This window comes from Salmo trutta, chromosome 14, assembly GCF_901001165.1.
Source record: "Salmo trutta chromosome 14, fSalTru1.1, whole genome shotgun sequence".
Lineage (NCBI taxonomy): Eukaryota > Metazoa > Chordata > Actinopteri > Salmoniformes > Salmonidae > Salmo > Salmo trutta.
The window spans coordinates 50,570,185-50,582,530 of NC_042970.1; the positions used below are offsets into that span (position 1 = coordinate 50,570,185).

At 46.8% G+C, this 12,346-nt stretch overlaps 1 protein-coding gene across 3 annotated transcripts in view; it reads right to left on the reverse strand.

Annotated features, from left to right (window-relative positions):
- plxnb1b (plexin b1b) overlaps nt 1–12,346 on the reverse strand; it is a 116,603-nt gene that overhangs the window by 847 nt on the left and 103,410 nt on the right. For all 3 annotated transcript variants that reach the window (XM_029776301.1, XM_029776300.1, XM_029776302.1), the window contains 13 exons: nt 12,105–12,205; nt 8,632–8,849; nt 8,141–8,319; nt 7,940–8,006; nt 7,151–7,297; nt 4,079–4,244; nt 3,731–3,834; nt 3,403–3,487; nt 2,948–3,114; nt 2,660–2,820; nt 1,012–1,159; nt 743–883; nt 357–431 (listed from right to left, as the gene is read on the reverse strand). In XM_029776301.1, the coding sequence (XP_029632161.1) occupies nt 357–431; nt 743–883; nt 1,012–1,159; nt 2,660–2,820; nt 2,948–3,114; nt 3,403–3,487; nt 3,731–3,834; nt 4,079–4,244; nt 7,151–7,297; nt 7,940–8,006; nt 8,141–8,319; nt 8,632–8,849; nt 12,105–12,205 (1,759 nt within the window). The remainder of the gene's footprint in view (nt 1–356; nt 432–742; nt 884–1,011; nt 1,160–2,659; nt 2,821–2,947; nt 3,115–3,402; nt 3,488–3,730; nt 3,835–4,078; nt 4,245–7,150; nt 7,298–7,939; nt 8,007–8,140; nt 8,320–8,631; nt 8,850–12,104; nt 12,206–12,346) is intronic.

Sequence of the window (12,346 nt, forward strand, 5' to 3'; positions counted from 1 at the left end):
AGGAAGGAGGGAGGGAAGGAGAGAAGGAGGGAAGGAGAGAAGGAGAGAAGGAGAGAGGGAGGGAAGGAGCGAGGGAGGGAAGGAGAGAGGAAGGAGGGAAGGAGAGAGGAAGGAGGGAAGGAGAGAGGAAGGAGGGAAGGAGAGAGGAAGGAGGGAAGGAGAGAGGAAGGAGGGAAGGAGGGGGGAAGGAGGGAGGGAAAGAGAGAGGGAGGGAAGGAGGGAGGGAGGGAAAGAGAGAGGGAGGGAAGGAGAGAGGGAGGAACACAAATCCAGTTTAGAGCAGGTGCAAGGTAAACCAAAGACAACTATGATTCGTTATTCCAACCAACCAGACAAACGACTGAATGAAAACTCACCTGGTCATAGTATTTGTTGATGTACTTGTACAACTCGTGCAGGGCGACAAGGTAATTCAACTCTCCTGAGTAATTCTGGTTGGGGGAAAAAACATATTTTCATGTCATTCCAAATAAATAATAAGCATATCTTTTCAAAGATTAACTGAAGTTGAATTGAAAATGTGCTAATATAAAGTTCAATTAACGATAGGACAAAGAACAGCTTAAAGGGATAGTTAACTCAAACTGTCAGCAGTCAAGTTTTCAAGATGGAGCACTTTCAGTACAGAGCAAAAACTTTGATGGAAGATCACTTTTGCGAAGATCGCTTTTGAGTGAACTCTCCCTTTTAAAAGGAACAATACAGTGTGTACTGAACAAATAAACTGAAGTAAAATACCCACCCTGGACAGCTCTGCTAGAGCTGAGTTCATCTCCTGATCACTGGCAGAGATGGTCTGTCTGATGTCAGCGTAGTACCTTTCCACCATCTGCTTGTAACGGGGGATGTCTCGGGCATACAGCAGTTTGTTGATTGGTGAATCCTGGAGAGAGAGACAGAGGGAAAGAGAGAGAGAACCAGTTTAGAAAAAAAAGATCACATTCTCCATAGTCCTCTCATCCCACCCTGTCCCTTGGTCCCGTCCCGTCCCTCCCTATCTGTCTCTCTCACTCTGCCCAGCTTGTGCTCAGCGGTGGTGCAGGAGTCCATGAACGTCTGGGAGATGACCGTCAGCACAGCGTCCACGTGGTCCGAAGGCTGAACGTCAAAGATGAACTGGGGGTTCTTCACGATGTTGATCCAGAACCTCAGGGGCAAACTGGAGGCAGGGAACCAGTGTTACAGAACTGTTATTGCCATGTTCACATGTTACATATACATTTGTTTATTTGGATCCCCATTAGCTTTAACAGAAGCAGTAGCTACTCTATACAAAAATATACAAACACAACAAAAAATTGTCTGTGTTAGTGTGTCCCCTCACAGTCCCGCCGTTCCATGAGATATTTAATCCATTTTTTAAAAGGTAATTTTTCTGTTTGCTTGAGTACTAGGAGATGGGAATTCCATGCGATCATGGCTCTGTGTAATACTGTGCATTGCGTGAATTCGTTTTGGACTTGGGGACTGTGAAGAGACCCCTGGTGGAATGTCTTGTGGGGTATATATGGGGTGTCTGAGCTGAATTTTATTTGATTATGCAGACAATCTGGAATTGTCATTACAGTAATATTTCTCATAACTAGGAGAAGCAGTTAGTATCTCGTCAACCCTCAACCGGGAAAAACTGGCATGCATATTGCTGATGTTCGTTCTGTATGTGCAGTTAAGGGCAAGGCGTGCTGCTCTGTTTTGAGCCACCTGCAGCTTTGCTAGGTCTTTTTTTGCTGCACTTGATCATATTACCTGACAGTAATCAAGACGGGACAAGATCAGAGCCTGAAGAACTAATACAATAGACTTTTGTGTAAAAACATCTTTATAACAGACATAGACCTAGGAGTGTAGATTCCTCAACTTGCTCAATGGTCACACCCTTTATGTACAACTCCAGCTGAGGTTTAGGTCTCAGAGAATCTTTTGAACCAAATACAATGTTTTTAGTTTTAGATGCATTTAAGACTAGTTTATTATTAAATCACCCATTCTGATACCCACTGGAATTTCAGTGAGCTCACTGGCTTTGGGTCATCCGCATACATAGTCATTCTAGCGTCGTGTAAGAACAGTGTCAAATCATTTATAAAAATAGAGAAGAGTGACGGCTCAAGGCAGCTGCCCGGTGGGACACCGCACTGTATATTTCTGATGTTAGAGAAGCTTCTATTGAAGAACACTCTCTGGGTTCTATTGGATAAATAACTCTCCAACCATGTGATGTAAAGCCAAAGCAAGTGAGTTACTTCAATAACAATTTATTATTAATAACAAAGGCTGCATTGAAATCTAAAACTACAGCTCCAACTATCATCTTATTATCCATTTCTTAGAACCATTTATCAGTCATCTGAGTCAGTGCAGTACAAGTTTAGTGCCCTCTATATGCATGCTGAAAGTCAGTTTACACACATACATACATATAACACCAGACCACATACAAACATACACATGTATGCACACACACAGATTCACAAAGACACACATGTTGATCTTCCAGATGTGGACGGCATCAGAATAAGTGTGTGTACATATGCATGTGATTGAATCTATGTTCGTACGAGTAATGTGTGTCTGCATCGGCGTGTGTGCGTGTGTGTGTGTGTGTGTGTGTGTGTGTGTGTGTGTGTGTGTGTGTGTGTGTGTGTGTGTGTGTGTGTACCTGTTGGTCTTCCAGATGTGGATGGTCTCGGGGTCAGTGATGGCGTGGTGTTGCGCCTGGTCGTCCAGCAGGTCAAAGAAGTACTTGACGGCCAGCGGAACGGGTCGACTGGTAGACAGGATCACAGTGAACAGATCGTCTACAAACTTCTGCAGAGTTCCCTGTAGAGGGAGGGAGGGAGGGAGATAGGGAAAATGTTAGGGTTTGATAGTGGGTGGAAGTGTGTGTGTCTACAGTATCTGGCTCTTCACTTGATTCTTAGTGTGTATTTGTGCATCCAGTATCTACCTTCATAGAGAGCAGGCGTGTGAGGTAGATCTCTGGTATAGCCTTGGCCCTCTCCCTCTCCCTCACGCTGCCCCGGCGGTGCTTGGGTAGCTCGGGCTCCTCACTGGCCTTGACCAGGTGCCACAGCCTCACCCCGCCCTCGTCCGCGTCCTCCAGCATGGGCGTCTCTGAATGAGGGAGGGGGAGAGAAGAAAAGAAGAAGAAAGGAGAAGGGTTGAGAAAGAACAAAATAAAAAGGCTTATCTTGTATCTTTTATTCCATGTCCACAAAAGTGAACAACGGAGTCAACGTTTCAGCCTAGTGGCCTTTCTCAAGATGAGATACACTGATACTTATTCTACAGAAACTTAGTGGAAGAAACTGGCCATACAGCGAGTTTGGCTGTGCACTGTAGAAGAACAACAAGACATTTCCCAGAGAGAGAGAGAGGAACTAAAATGCAAGCGGAACTCACTTTCCCCTGCTACGTAGTCATGATTGTCGTGGTGGATGTGTTTGCTGTGGCGCGGGACCAAAGCCACTGTCGCACCATCTGGAACCTAACACACAAAAATAACAACAACTGTTATAAATCTCTCAAACGGTTAGTGTATGCACTATGAATGCTTATGAATGCTTATGAAGGGTTAATGAAGTGATACACCGTTAAGTTATGGCTTAGAAACACGAATGTTAAATCTTAAAGCCATTATGAATGCTTTATAAAGGCTCTATAAATACTTTACGTATTACAAACTCTGTATGAAGCGTTAGGAAGGCTCTATGAATGTGTGGGTGTAAACCTTGTAGTGTTGTAGTGTATTGAGGCGCTTCCAGTTGCCCTGGACAACAGATGTCAGGTCTTCATCAGACAGGATCAAATGACCAGCTACACCGGACCTCCACTCTGAACAAACACACACACACACACACACACACACAAACTTAGACAGGGCTATAGACAGAATTAAAATAGAACACTATATTATAGAACACTATATTATAGAACACTAAAATGATATTAAAAGAGCGATAGAAAAGAGGCTGTGTGTGTGTGCGTGCACATCGTTGTGTGTGTGTGTGAGAGAGAGCGTGTGTGAGAGAGTGTGTGTGTGTGTGTGTGAGAGAGAGAAAGTGTGCATGCTTCTCACCCAGGTCTAGGGAGTCTGTGTGTGGCCGGTGGGAGAAGGTGGTGCCCTTGTAGACCTGGTCCAGGAGTTTCTCCTTCACCTGGGTGATGGTGTCTATGTCCAGCACCTTGGAGGGCAGCGGCTGGGTCTCGTTCACCCCCCCACCCTGCATCAACACGTTCAGGGTCTGGGAGAGGGGAAGGAAAGAAAAGAGAGCGAGGATGAGCTTTCAAAATCACTCACAAAGCACACTTTCTTAGATGTATATATAATCTATTTATCTATCTCTGGTTTTTCACTGAAGAAAAAATGTGTGTGTGTGTGTGGTTAGATTGAGTGGACATGTGTGCACACGTGTTTGAGCGTGTGTCTGAACCCTTGAATGTGTGTGTGTGTGTGTGTGTGTGTGTGTGTGTCTGAACATGTTTGTGTCTTTGAGTCCGTGTGAGTGTGTGTCTGAATCCCTGAGTGTCTGTCTGAATCCCTGAGTGTGTGTCTGAACCCCTGTGTGTGTGTGTGTGTGTGTGTGTGTGTGTGTCTGAACCCCTGAGTGTGTGTGTGTGTGTGTGTCTGAACCCCTGAGTGTGTGTGTGTGTGTGTCTGTGTGTGTCTGATCCCCTGAGTGTGTGTGTGTGTGTGTGTGTCTGATCCCCTGAGTGTGTGTGTGTGTGTGTGTGTGTCTGATCCCCTGAGTGTGTGTGTGTGTGTGTGTGTCTGAACCCCTGAGTGTGTGTGTGTGTGTGTCTGAACCCCTGAGTGTGTGTGTGTGTGTGTCTGAACCCCTGAGTGTGTGTGTGTGTGTGTGTGTCTGAACCCCTGAGTGTGTGTGTGTGTGTGTGTGTGTCTGAACCCCTGAGTGTGTGTGTGTGTGTGTCTGAACCCCTGAGTGTGTGTGTGTGTGTGTGTCTGAACCCCTGAGTGTGTGTGTGTGTGTCTGAACCCCTGAGTGTGTGTGTGTGTGTCTGAACCCCTGAGTGTGTGTGTGTGTCTGAACCCTTGAGTGTGTGTGTATGTGTGTCTGATCCCCTGAGTGTGTGTGTGTGTGTGTGTGTGTCTGATCCCCTGAGTGTGTGTGTGTGTGTGTGTGTGTGTCTGATCCCCTGAGTGTGTGTGTGTGTGTGTGTGTGTGTGTCTGAACCCCTGAGTGTGTGTGTGTGTGTGTCTGAACCCCTGAGTGTGTGTGTGTGTGTGTGTGTGTGTGTGTGTGTGTCTGAACCCCTGAGTGTGTGTGTGTGTCTGAACCCCTGAGTGTGTGTGTGTGTGTGTGTCTGAACCCCTGAGTGTGTGTGTGTGTGTGTCTGAACCCCTGAGTGTGTGTGTGTGTGTGTGTGTGTGTCTGAACCCCTGAGTGTGTGTGTGTGTGTGTCTGAACCCCTGAGTGTGTGTGTGTGTGTGTGTGTGTGTGTGTCTGAACCCCTGAGTGTGTGTGTGTGTGTGTGTCTGAACCCCTGAGTGAGTGTGTGTGTGTGTGTGTGTGTGTGTGTGTCTGAACCCCTGAGTGAGTGTGTATGTGTGTCTGAACCCCTGAGTGTGTGTGTGTGTGTGTCTGAACCCCTGAGTGTGTGTGTGTGTCTGAACCCCTGAGTGTGTGTGTGTGTGTGTGTCTGAACCCCTGAGTGTGTGTGTGTGTGTGTGTGTGTCTGAACCCCTGAGTGTGTGTATGTGTGTCTGAACCCCTGAGTGTGTGTGTGTGTGTGTGTGTCTGAACCCCTGAGTGTGTGTGTGTGTGTGTGTGTGTCTGAACCCCTGAGTGTGTGTGTGTGTGTGTCTGAACCCCTGAGTGTGTGTGTGTCTGAACCCCTGAGTGTGTGTGTGTGTGTCTGAACCCCTGAGTGAGTGTGTATGTGTGTCTGAACCCTTGAGTGTGTGTGTATGTGTGTCTGAACCCCTGAGTGTGTGTGTATGTGTGTCTGAACCCCTGAGTGTGTGTGTGTGTCTGATCCCCTGAGTGTGTGTGTGTGTGTGTGTCTGATCCCTGAGTGTGTGTGTGTGTGTGTGTGTGTGTGTCTGATCCCCTGAGTGTGTGTGTGTGTGTGTGTGTGTCTGAACCCCTGAGTGTGTGTGTGTGTGTGTGTGTGTGTCTGAACCCCTGAGTGTGTGTGTGTGTGTGTCTGAACCCCTGAGTGTGTGTGTGTGTGTGTGTGTCTGAACCCCTGAGTGTGTGTGTGTGTGTGTGTGTGTCTGAACCCCTGAGTGTGTGTGTGTGTGTGTGTGTGTCTGAACCCCTGAGTGAGTGTGTGTGTGTGTGTGTCTGAACCCCTGAGTGAGTGTGTGTGTGTGTGTGTGTGTGTGTGTGTGTGTGTGTGTGTGTGTGTGTGTGTGTGTGTGTGTCTGAACCCCTGAGTGAGTGTGTATGTGTGTCTGAACCCCTGAGTGTGTGTGTGTGTGTGTCTGAACCCCTGAGTGTGTGTGTGTGTCTGAACCCCTGAGTGTGTGTGTGTGTGTGTGTCTGAACCCCTGAGTGTGTGTGTGTGTGTGTGTGTGTCTGAACCCCTGAGTGTGTGTATGTGTGTCTGAACCCCTGAGTGTGTGTGTGTGTGTGTGTGTGTGTGTGTCTGAACCCCTGAGTGTGTGTGTGTGTGTGTGTGTGTGTGTGTGTGTGTGTGTGTGTCTGAACCCCTGAGTGTGTGTGTGTGTGTGTGTGTGTGTGTGTGTGTCTGAACCCCTGTGTGTGTGTGTGTGTGTGTGTCTGAACCCCTGAGTGTGTGTGTGTGTGTGTGTCTGAACCCCTGAGTGTGTGTGTGTGTGTCTGAACCCCTGAGTGTGTGTGTGTGTGTGTGTGTGTCTGAACCCCTGAGTGTGTGTATGTGTGTCTGAACCCCTGAGTGTGTGTGTGTGTGTATGTCTGAACCCCTGAGTGTGTGTGTGTGTGTGTGTGTGTGTCTGAACCCCTGTGTGTGTGTGTGTGTGTGTGTGTGTGTGTGTCTGAACCCCTGAGTGTGTGTATGTGTGTCTGAACCCCTGAGTGTGTGTGTGTGTGTGTGTGTGTGTGTCTGAACCCCTGAGTGTGTGTATGTGTGTCTGAACCCCTGAGTGTGTGTGTGTGTGTGTGTGTGTGTGTGTGTCTGAACCCCTGAGTGTGTGCATCCTCACCAGGGTCTTGTACTCCACGTCTTCTCGGAGCAGGCGGTTGTCGTTGAGCGTGTACTTTGCTTTTCCCGTCACCGCGTCCACCGGCCCCTTGTCCACCTGGTGCTTGATAGCCCTGAACAACATGTACAGGGACTCTCCAGCAGAGTCCTAGGGAGAAACAACAACAGTTAAACAACAAGCATCAGGCAAACCATGCTAACGATCAGGTAAACAATTAGCATCATGCTAACAATCACTGTACTGGGAAAGACAAGGACACGACATTAACCCACATACAGTGATTATGTTTACGCTAATAAATGCTAATGCTACAAGGCATTTTGACCCAGGTAAGATAAAGATCGCCAAATATGCTTCAAACTGGCATGGAAAACATAGCTAAGATTCCCCCCCTGGAATGAAGGCCCCGTTCGAATTCTTGTAAAGTGAATCCTTCCTTCCATGTAATCACGGATTAGAAATGAGTGGACAGGTGAAAGCCATGTGGTGGAGCTGTTTTATTTCTGTCCAATTGTGTCTCATCTGTGATTACTTCAAGGAAGGGAGCAAGACGATGCACAACAATGCACTTCTAAAGAACGGGGCCCATCATTTCTGTCCAATTGGCTGCGTTTACACTGGCAGCCCAATTCTGATCTTTTGCGCAATTATTGGCAAAAAAGATCTGATCTGTCATAAAACCAATTAGTGGCAAAAACATATGAATTGGGCTGCCTGTGGAATGGGGTCATCATTTCCTCCTCTTTGTGTGACAGTAATTCATGTGGGCCTTCATGTGGGCCGACTCACCCTGAGGAAAGCGTAAAGGCAGATGGACATCCAGTTGGTCAGAAGCTTCTCTACCACTGTCTCCGTTCTGAAAAATGACGCCATGTTAAAAATCAGTTACAGGTCAATGGAGCACACACACACACACACACACACACACAGACACACACAATCCCATCCCCTGACCCACATATCCCCACTCTCCAACTCTTCCTATCTTACCTTCGCAGCATGAGTTTTGGGTTCTTGGCCACGTACTGCTCCACTAGGTCATTGAGGAGGGTCTTGAGGATGTCGGTGAAGTACTCCAGTTTACTGTGCAGCGCCACCGTCAGGAGAGATGCCACGTAGGCCCGGTCCCGAGGAGAGAACGTCCGCTGGCTCTCCAGAGTATGGATGAACTGGGAGGGAGGGATGGAGGAAGAGGGATGACAGAGTTAGGGGAAAAAAAAGAAAAAGGGAGCGAGACCGGCTGGTGTATTCAGGAAGAAGAGGATGGTTCTCTTCTGTAATTTGAGTGTTTTTTTTCTTTCTCCCTTGTTATAAAACTACGCCATATACTACACAATTCAAATTCTGGTCTAAGTCTTGCTAGGTCAGCTACCAATGTTCTTCATCGCAGTCATTGCACCTTGGCTGCTTTCCTTCAAAACAAACTTTCACGAGTCCACTAACGTGGTAAGAATCGCCAATCATCATCCCTGTCCCCCTACCTTGGTGAGGAAGAGTTTGCTGTTGAGCAGGTTGGAGAGCTGCACCAGGCCCTGCTCCACCGTGGCCCGTCGACACTCCTGCACGTCCAGATCCCTCCGCAGGGGCGACTCGCGGTGGCCCGGGAAGAAAATCCGCTCGGCGTAGCGCCGGTAGTCCAGGAAGGGAATGCCTGAGCCCACCAGGTCACTGGACATGTCCATCATCTCTGTCATCAGGTCTGTGGGGGAGGGGGGTCAGGGGTTCAAAGGTTAAGGGAGTATGACCTTAAACGGTTGAGTCAAAGTCAGTGGAGAAAAAGGGCCCCTTAGAAGATAAAGAACTTTCGGCTTTTAAGCCAAAAAGGGGTCACCTACATTTTTTATTTATTTATTTCACCTTAATTTAACCAGGTAGGCAAGTTGAGAACAAGTTCTCTTTTACAATTGCGACCTGGCCAAGATAAAGCAAAGCAGTTCGACACATACAACAACACAGAGTTACACATGGAGAAAAACAAAACATACAGTCAATAATACAGTAGAAAAATAAGTCTATATACAATGTGAGCAAATGAGGTGAGATAAGGGAGGCAAAGGCAAAAAAAGGCCATGGTGGCGAAGTACATACAATATAGCAAGTAAAACACTGGAATGGTAGATTTGTAGTGGAAGAAAGTGCAAAGTAGAAATAGAAATAATGGGGTACAAAGGAGCAAAATAAATAAATACATAAATAAATACAGTAGGGGAAGGGGTAGTTGTATGGTTAAATTATAGATGGGCTATGTACAGGTGCAGTGATCTGTTAGCTGCTCTGACAGCTGGTGCTTAAAGCTAGTGAGGGAGATAAGTGTTTCCAGTTTCAGAGATTTTTGTAGTTCGTTCCAGTCATTGGCAGCAGAGAACTGGAAGGAGAGACGGCCAAAGGAGGAATTGGCTTTGGGGGTGACCAGAGACATATACCTGCTGGAGCGCGTGCTACAGGTGGGTGCTGCTATGGTGACCAGTGAGCAGAGATAAGGGGGAACTTTACCTAGCAGGGTCTTGTAGATGACCTGGAGCCAGTGGGTTTGGCGACGAGTATGAAGCGAGGGCCAGCCAACAAGAGCGTACAGGTCGCAGTGGTGGGTAGTATATGGGGCTTTGGTGACAAAACGGATGGCACTGTGATAGACTGCATCCAATTTATTGAGTAGGGTATTGGAGGCTATTTTGTAAATGACATCGCCGAAGTCGAGGATCGGTAGGATGGTCAGTTTTAAGAGGGTATGTTTGGCAGCATGAGTGAAGGATGCTTTGTTGCGAAATAGGAAGCCAATTCTAGGTTTAACTTTGGATTGGAGATGTTTGATGTGAGTCTGGAAGGAGAGCTTACAGTCTAACCAGACACCTAGGTATTTGTAGTTGTCCACATATTCTAAGTCAGAACCGTCCAGAGTAGTAATGCTGGATGGGCGGGCAGGTGCAGGCAGCGATCGGTTGAAGAGCATGCATATAGTTTTACTTGTATTTAAGAGCAGTTGGAGTCCACGGAAGGAGAGTAGTATGGCATTGAAGCTCATCTGGAGGGTTGTTAACACAGTGTCCAAAGAAGGGCCAGAAGTATACAGAATGGTGTCGTCTGCGTAGAGGTGGATCAGAGACTCACCAGCAGCAAGAGCATCATCATTGATGTATACAGAGAAAAGAGTTGGCCTGAGAATTGAACCCTGTGCCACCCCCATAGAGACTACCAGAGGCCCAGACAACAGGCCATCCGATTTGACACATTGAACTCTATCAGAGAAGTAGTTGGTGAACCAGGCGAGGCAATCATTTGAGAAACCAAGGCTATTGAGTCTGCCAATGAGGATGTGGTGATTGACAGAGTCGAAAGCCTTGGCCAGGTCAATGAATACGGCAGCACAGTATTGTTTCTTATCGATGGCGGTTACGATATCGTTTAGGACCTTGAACGTGGCTGAGGTGCACCCGTGACCAGCTCTGAAACCAGATTGCATATTGGAGAAGGTGCGGTGGGATTCGAAATGGTCAGTAATCTGTTTGTTGACTTGGCTTTCGAAGACCTTAGAAAGGCAGGGTAGGATAGATATAGGTCTGTAGCAGTTTGGGTCAAGAGTGTCCCCTCCTTTGAAGAGGGGGATGACAGCAGCTGCGTTCCAATCTTTTGGAATCTCAGACGACACGAAAGAGAGTTTGAACAGGCTAGTAATAGGGGTTGCAACAATTTCGGCAGATAATTTTAGAAATATAAGGGTCCAGATTGTCTAGCCCGGCTGATTTGTAGGGGTCCAGATTTTGCAGCTCTTTCAGAACATCAGCTGACTGGATTTGGGAGAAGGAGAAATGGGGAAGGCTTGTGCGAGTAGCTGTTGGGGGTGCAGTTCTGTTGACCGCAGTAGGGGTAGCCAGGTGGAAAGCATGGCCAGCCATAGAAAAATGCTTATTGAAATTCTCAATTATAGTGGATTTATCAGAGGTGACAGAGTTTCCTATCCTCAGTGCAGTGGGCAGCTGGGAGGAGGTGTTATTATTCTCCATGGACTTTACAGTGTCCCAGAACTTTTTTGAGTTTGTGTTGCAGGAGGCAAATTTCTGCTTGAAAAAGCTAGTCTTGGCTTTTCTAACTGCCTGTGTATATTGGTTTCTAACTTCCCTGAAAAGTTGCATATCACGGGGGCTGTTCGATGCTAATGCAAATGAACAGATGTAATTTCTGGACAATATATCATTGGACAGAAAGGGTCCCTCCCCCCATAGCCTTGAGAAACTTCCCTCAGGGAGCTCGTCTCATGGTTTTTAATGTTGTCAATGTCATTTAGAGCTGGTATACCGTATTTGACCATGTATCGGTATTGATGCACGGACGGGTTGGGGTTTTAACTTTACCTTCTATAACAGTATTGTAATTGTTAGATGTGATACGCCACTCCGACGCGTGTAATGTCAGTCTTTATAGTTTTTTACTCCGTTTGCTACTCGAGTCGTATCTCTCCCTCTCCTCCTGCATGCTGCTTCCCCATACGCTTCACTACACCAAGCCCTGCCCCTGTCCCTCAAGTACTTGCCGTGCTCAAAGTGCTGCTCACTATATTCCAACTATAGCACCAGAATAATCATTCTGTTTAAATGATTCCAACAGTTCACCAATTAATTAAGCCTCGATTTTTTGAAAATGCTCAACATAATTGTTGGTTGAAGTTGGATTGAACAATAAAACAATCAGAATGAATAAAGCCCTGTTGAAAAATAATCATTGAAGTGTTTCCACCCTAGGGGTCATGAACTACTCATAAAGCATATTTAGAACATTTATTATCCAAAAACATACCGTGAAATACCTTCATAAATGTGGAAAATATCTTGATGACATTTTGGCCATATCGCCAAGATTTGGTGTGGACAACAACCTTTTTTCTGTCACTTCCTCTCACCCTCTCTCTCTCTGTCTCTCCCTCTAACGCTGTCTGTTAGTCATAGTGTTAGGGTCTGACCTGTGAACTCTTTCTTGCACCGGTCTCTCACGCTGGTCTCCAGGTTCTCCAACTGGATCTGTACCTTCTTGTAGTCCCTCAGAGCCTGCTTACTCTTCCTCCTGACAGACAAACACAGATACAGAGACACAGAGAGACAGAGCGAGAGACAGACAGAGACAGAGCGCACACATACAGACACACATTAGAATTACACTCATAGCTCAAGGTACAAAAAGTTTATGTAAACAAATGCAAATGCT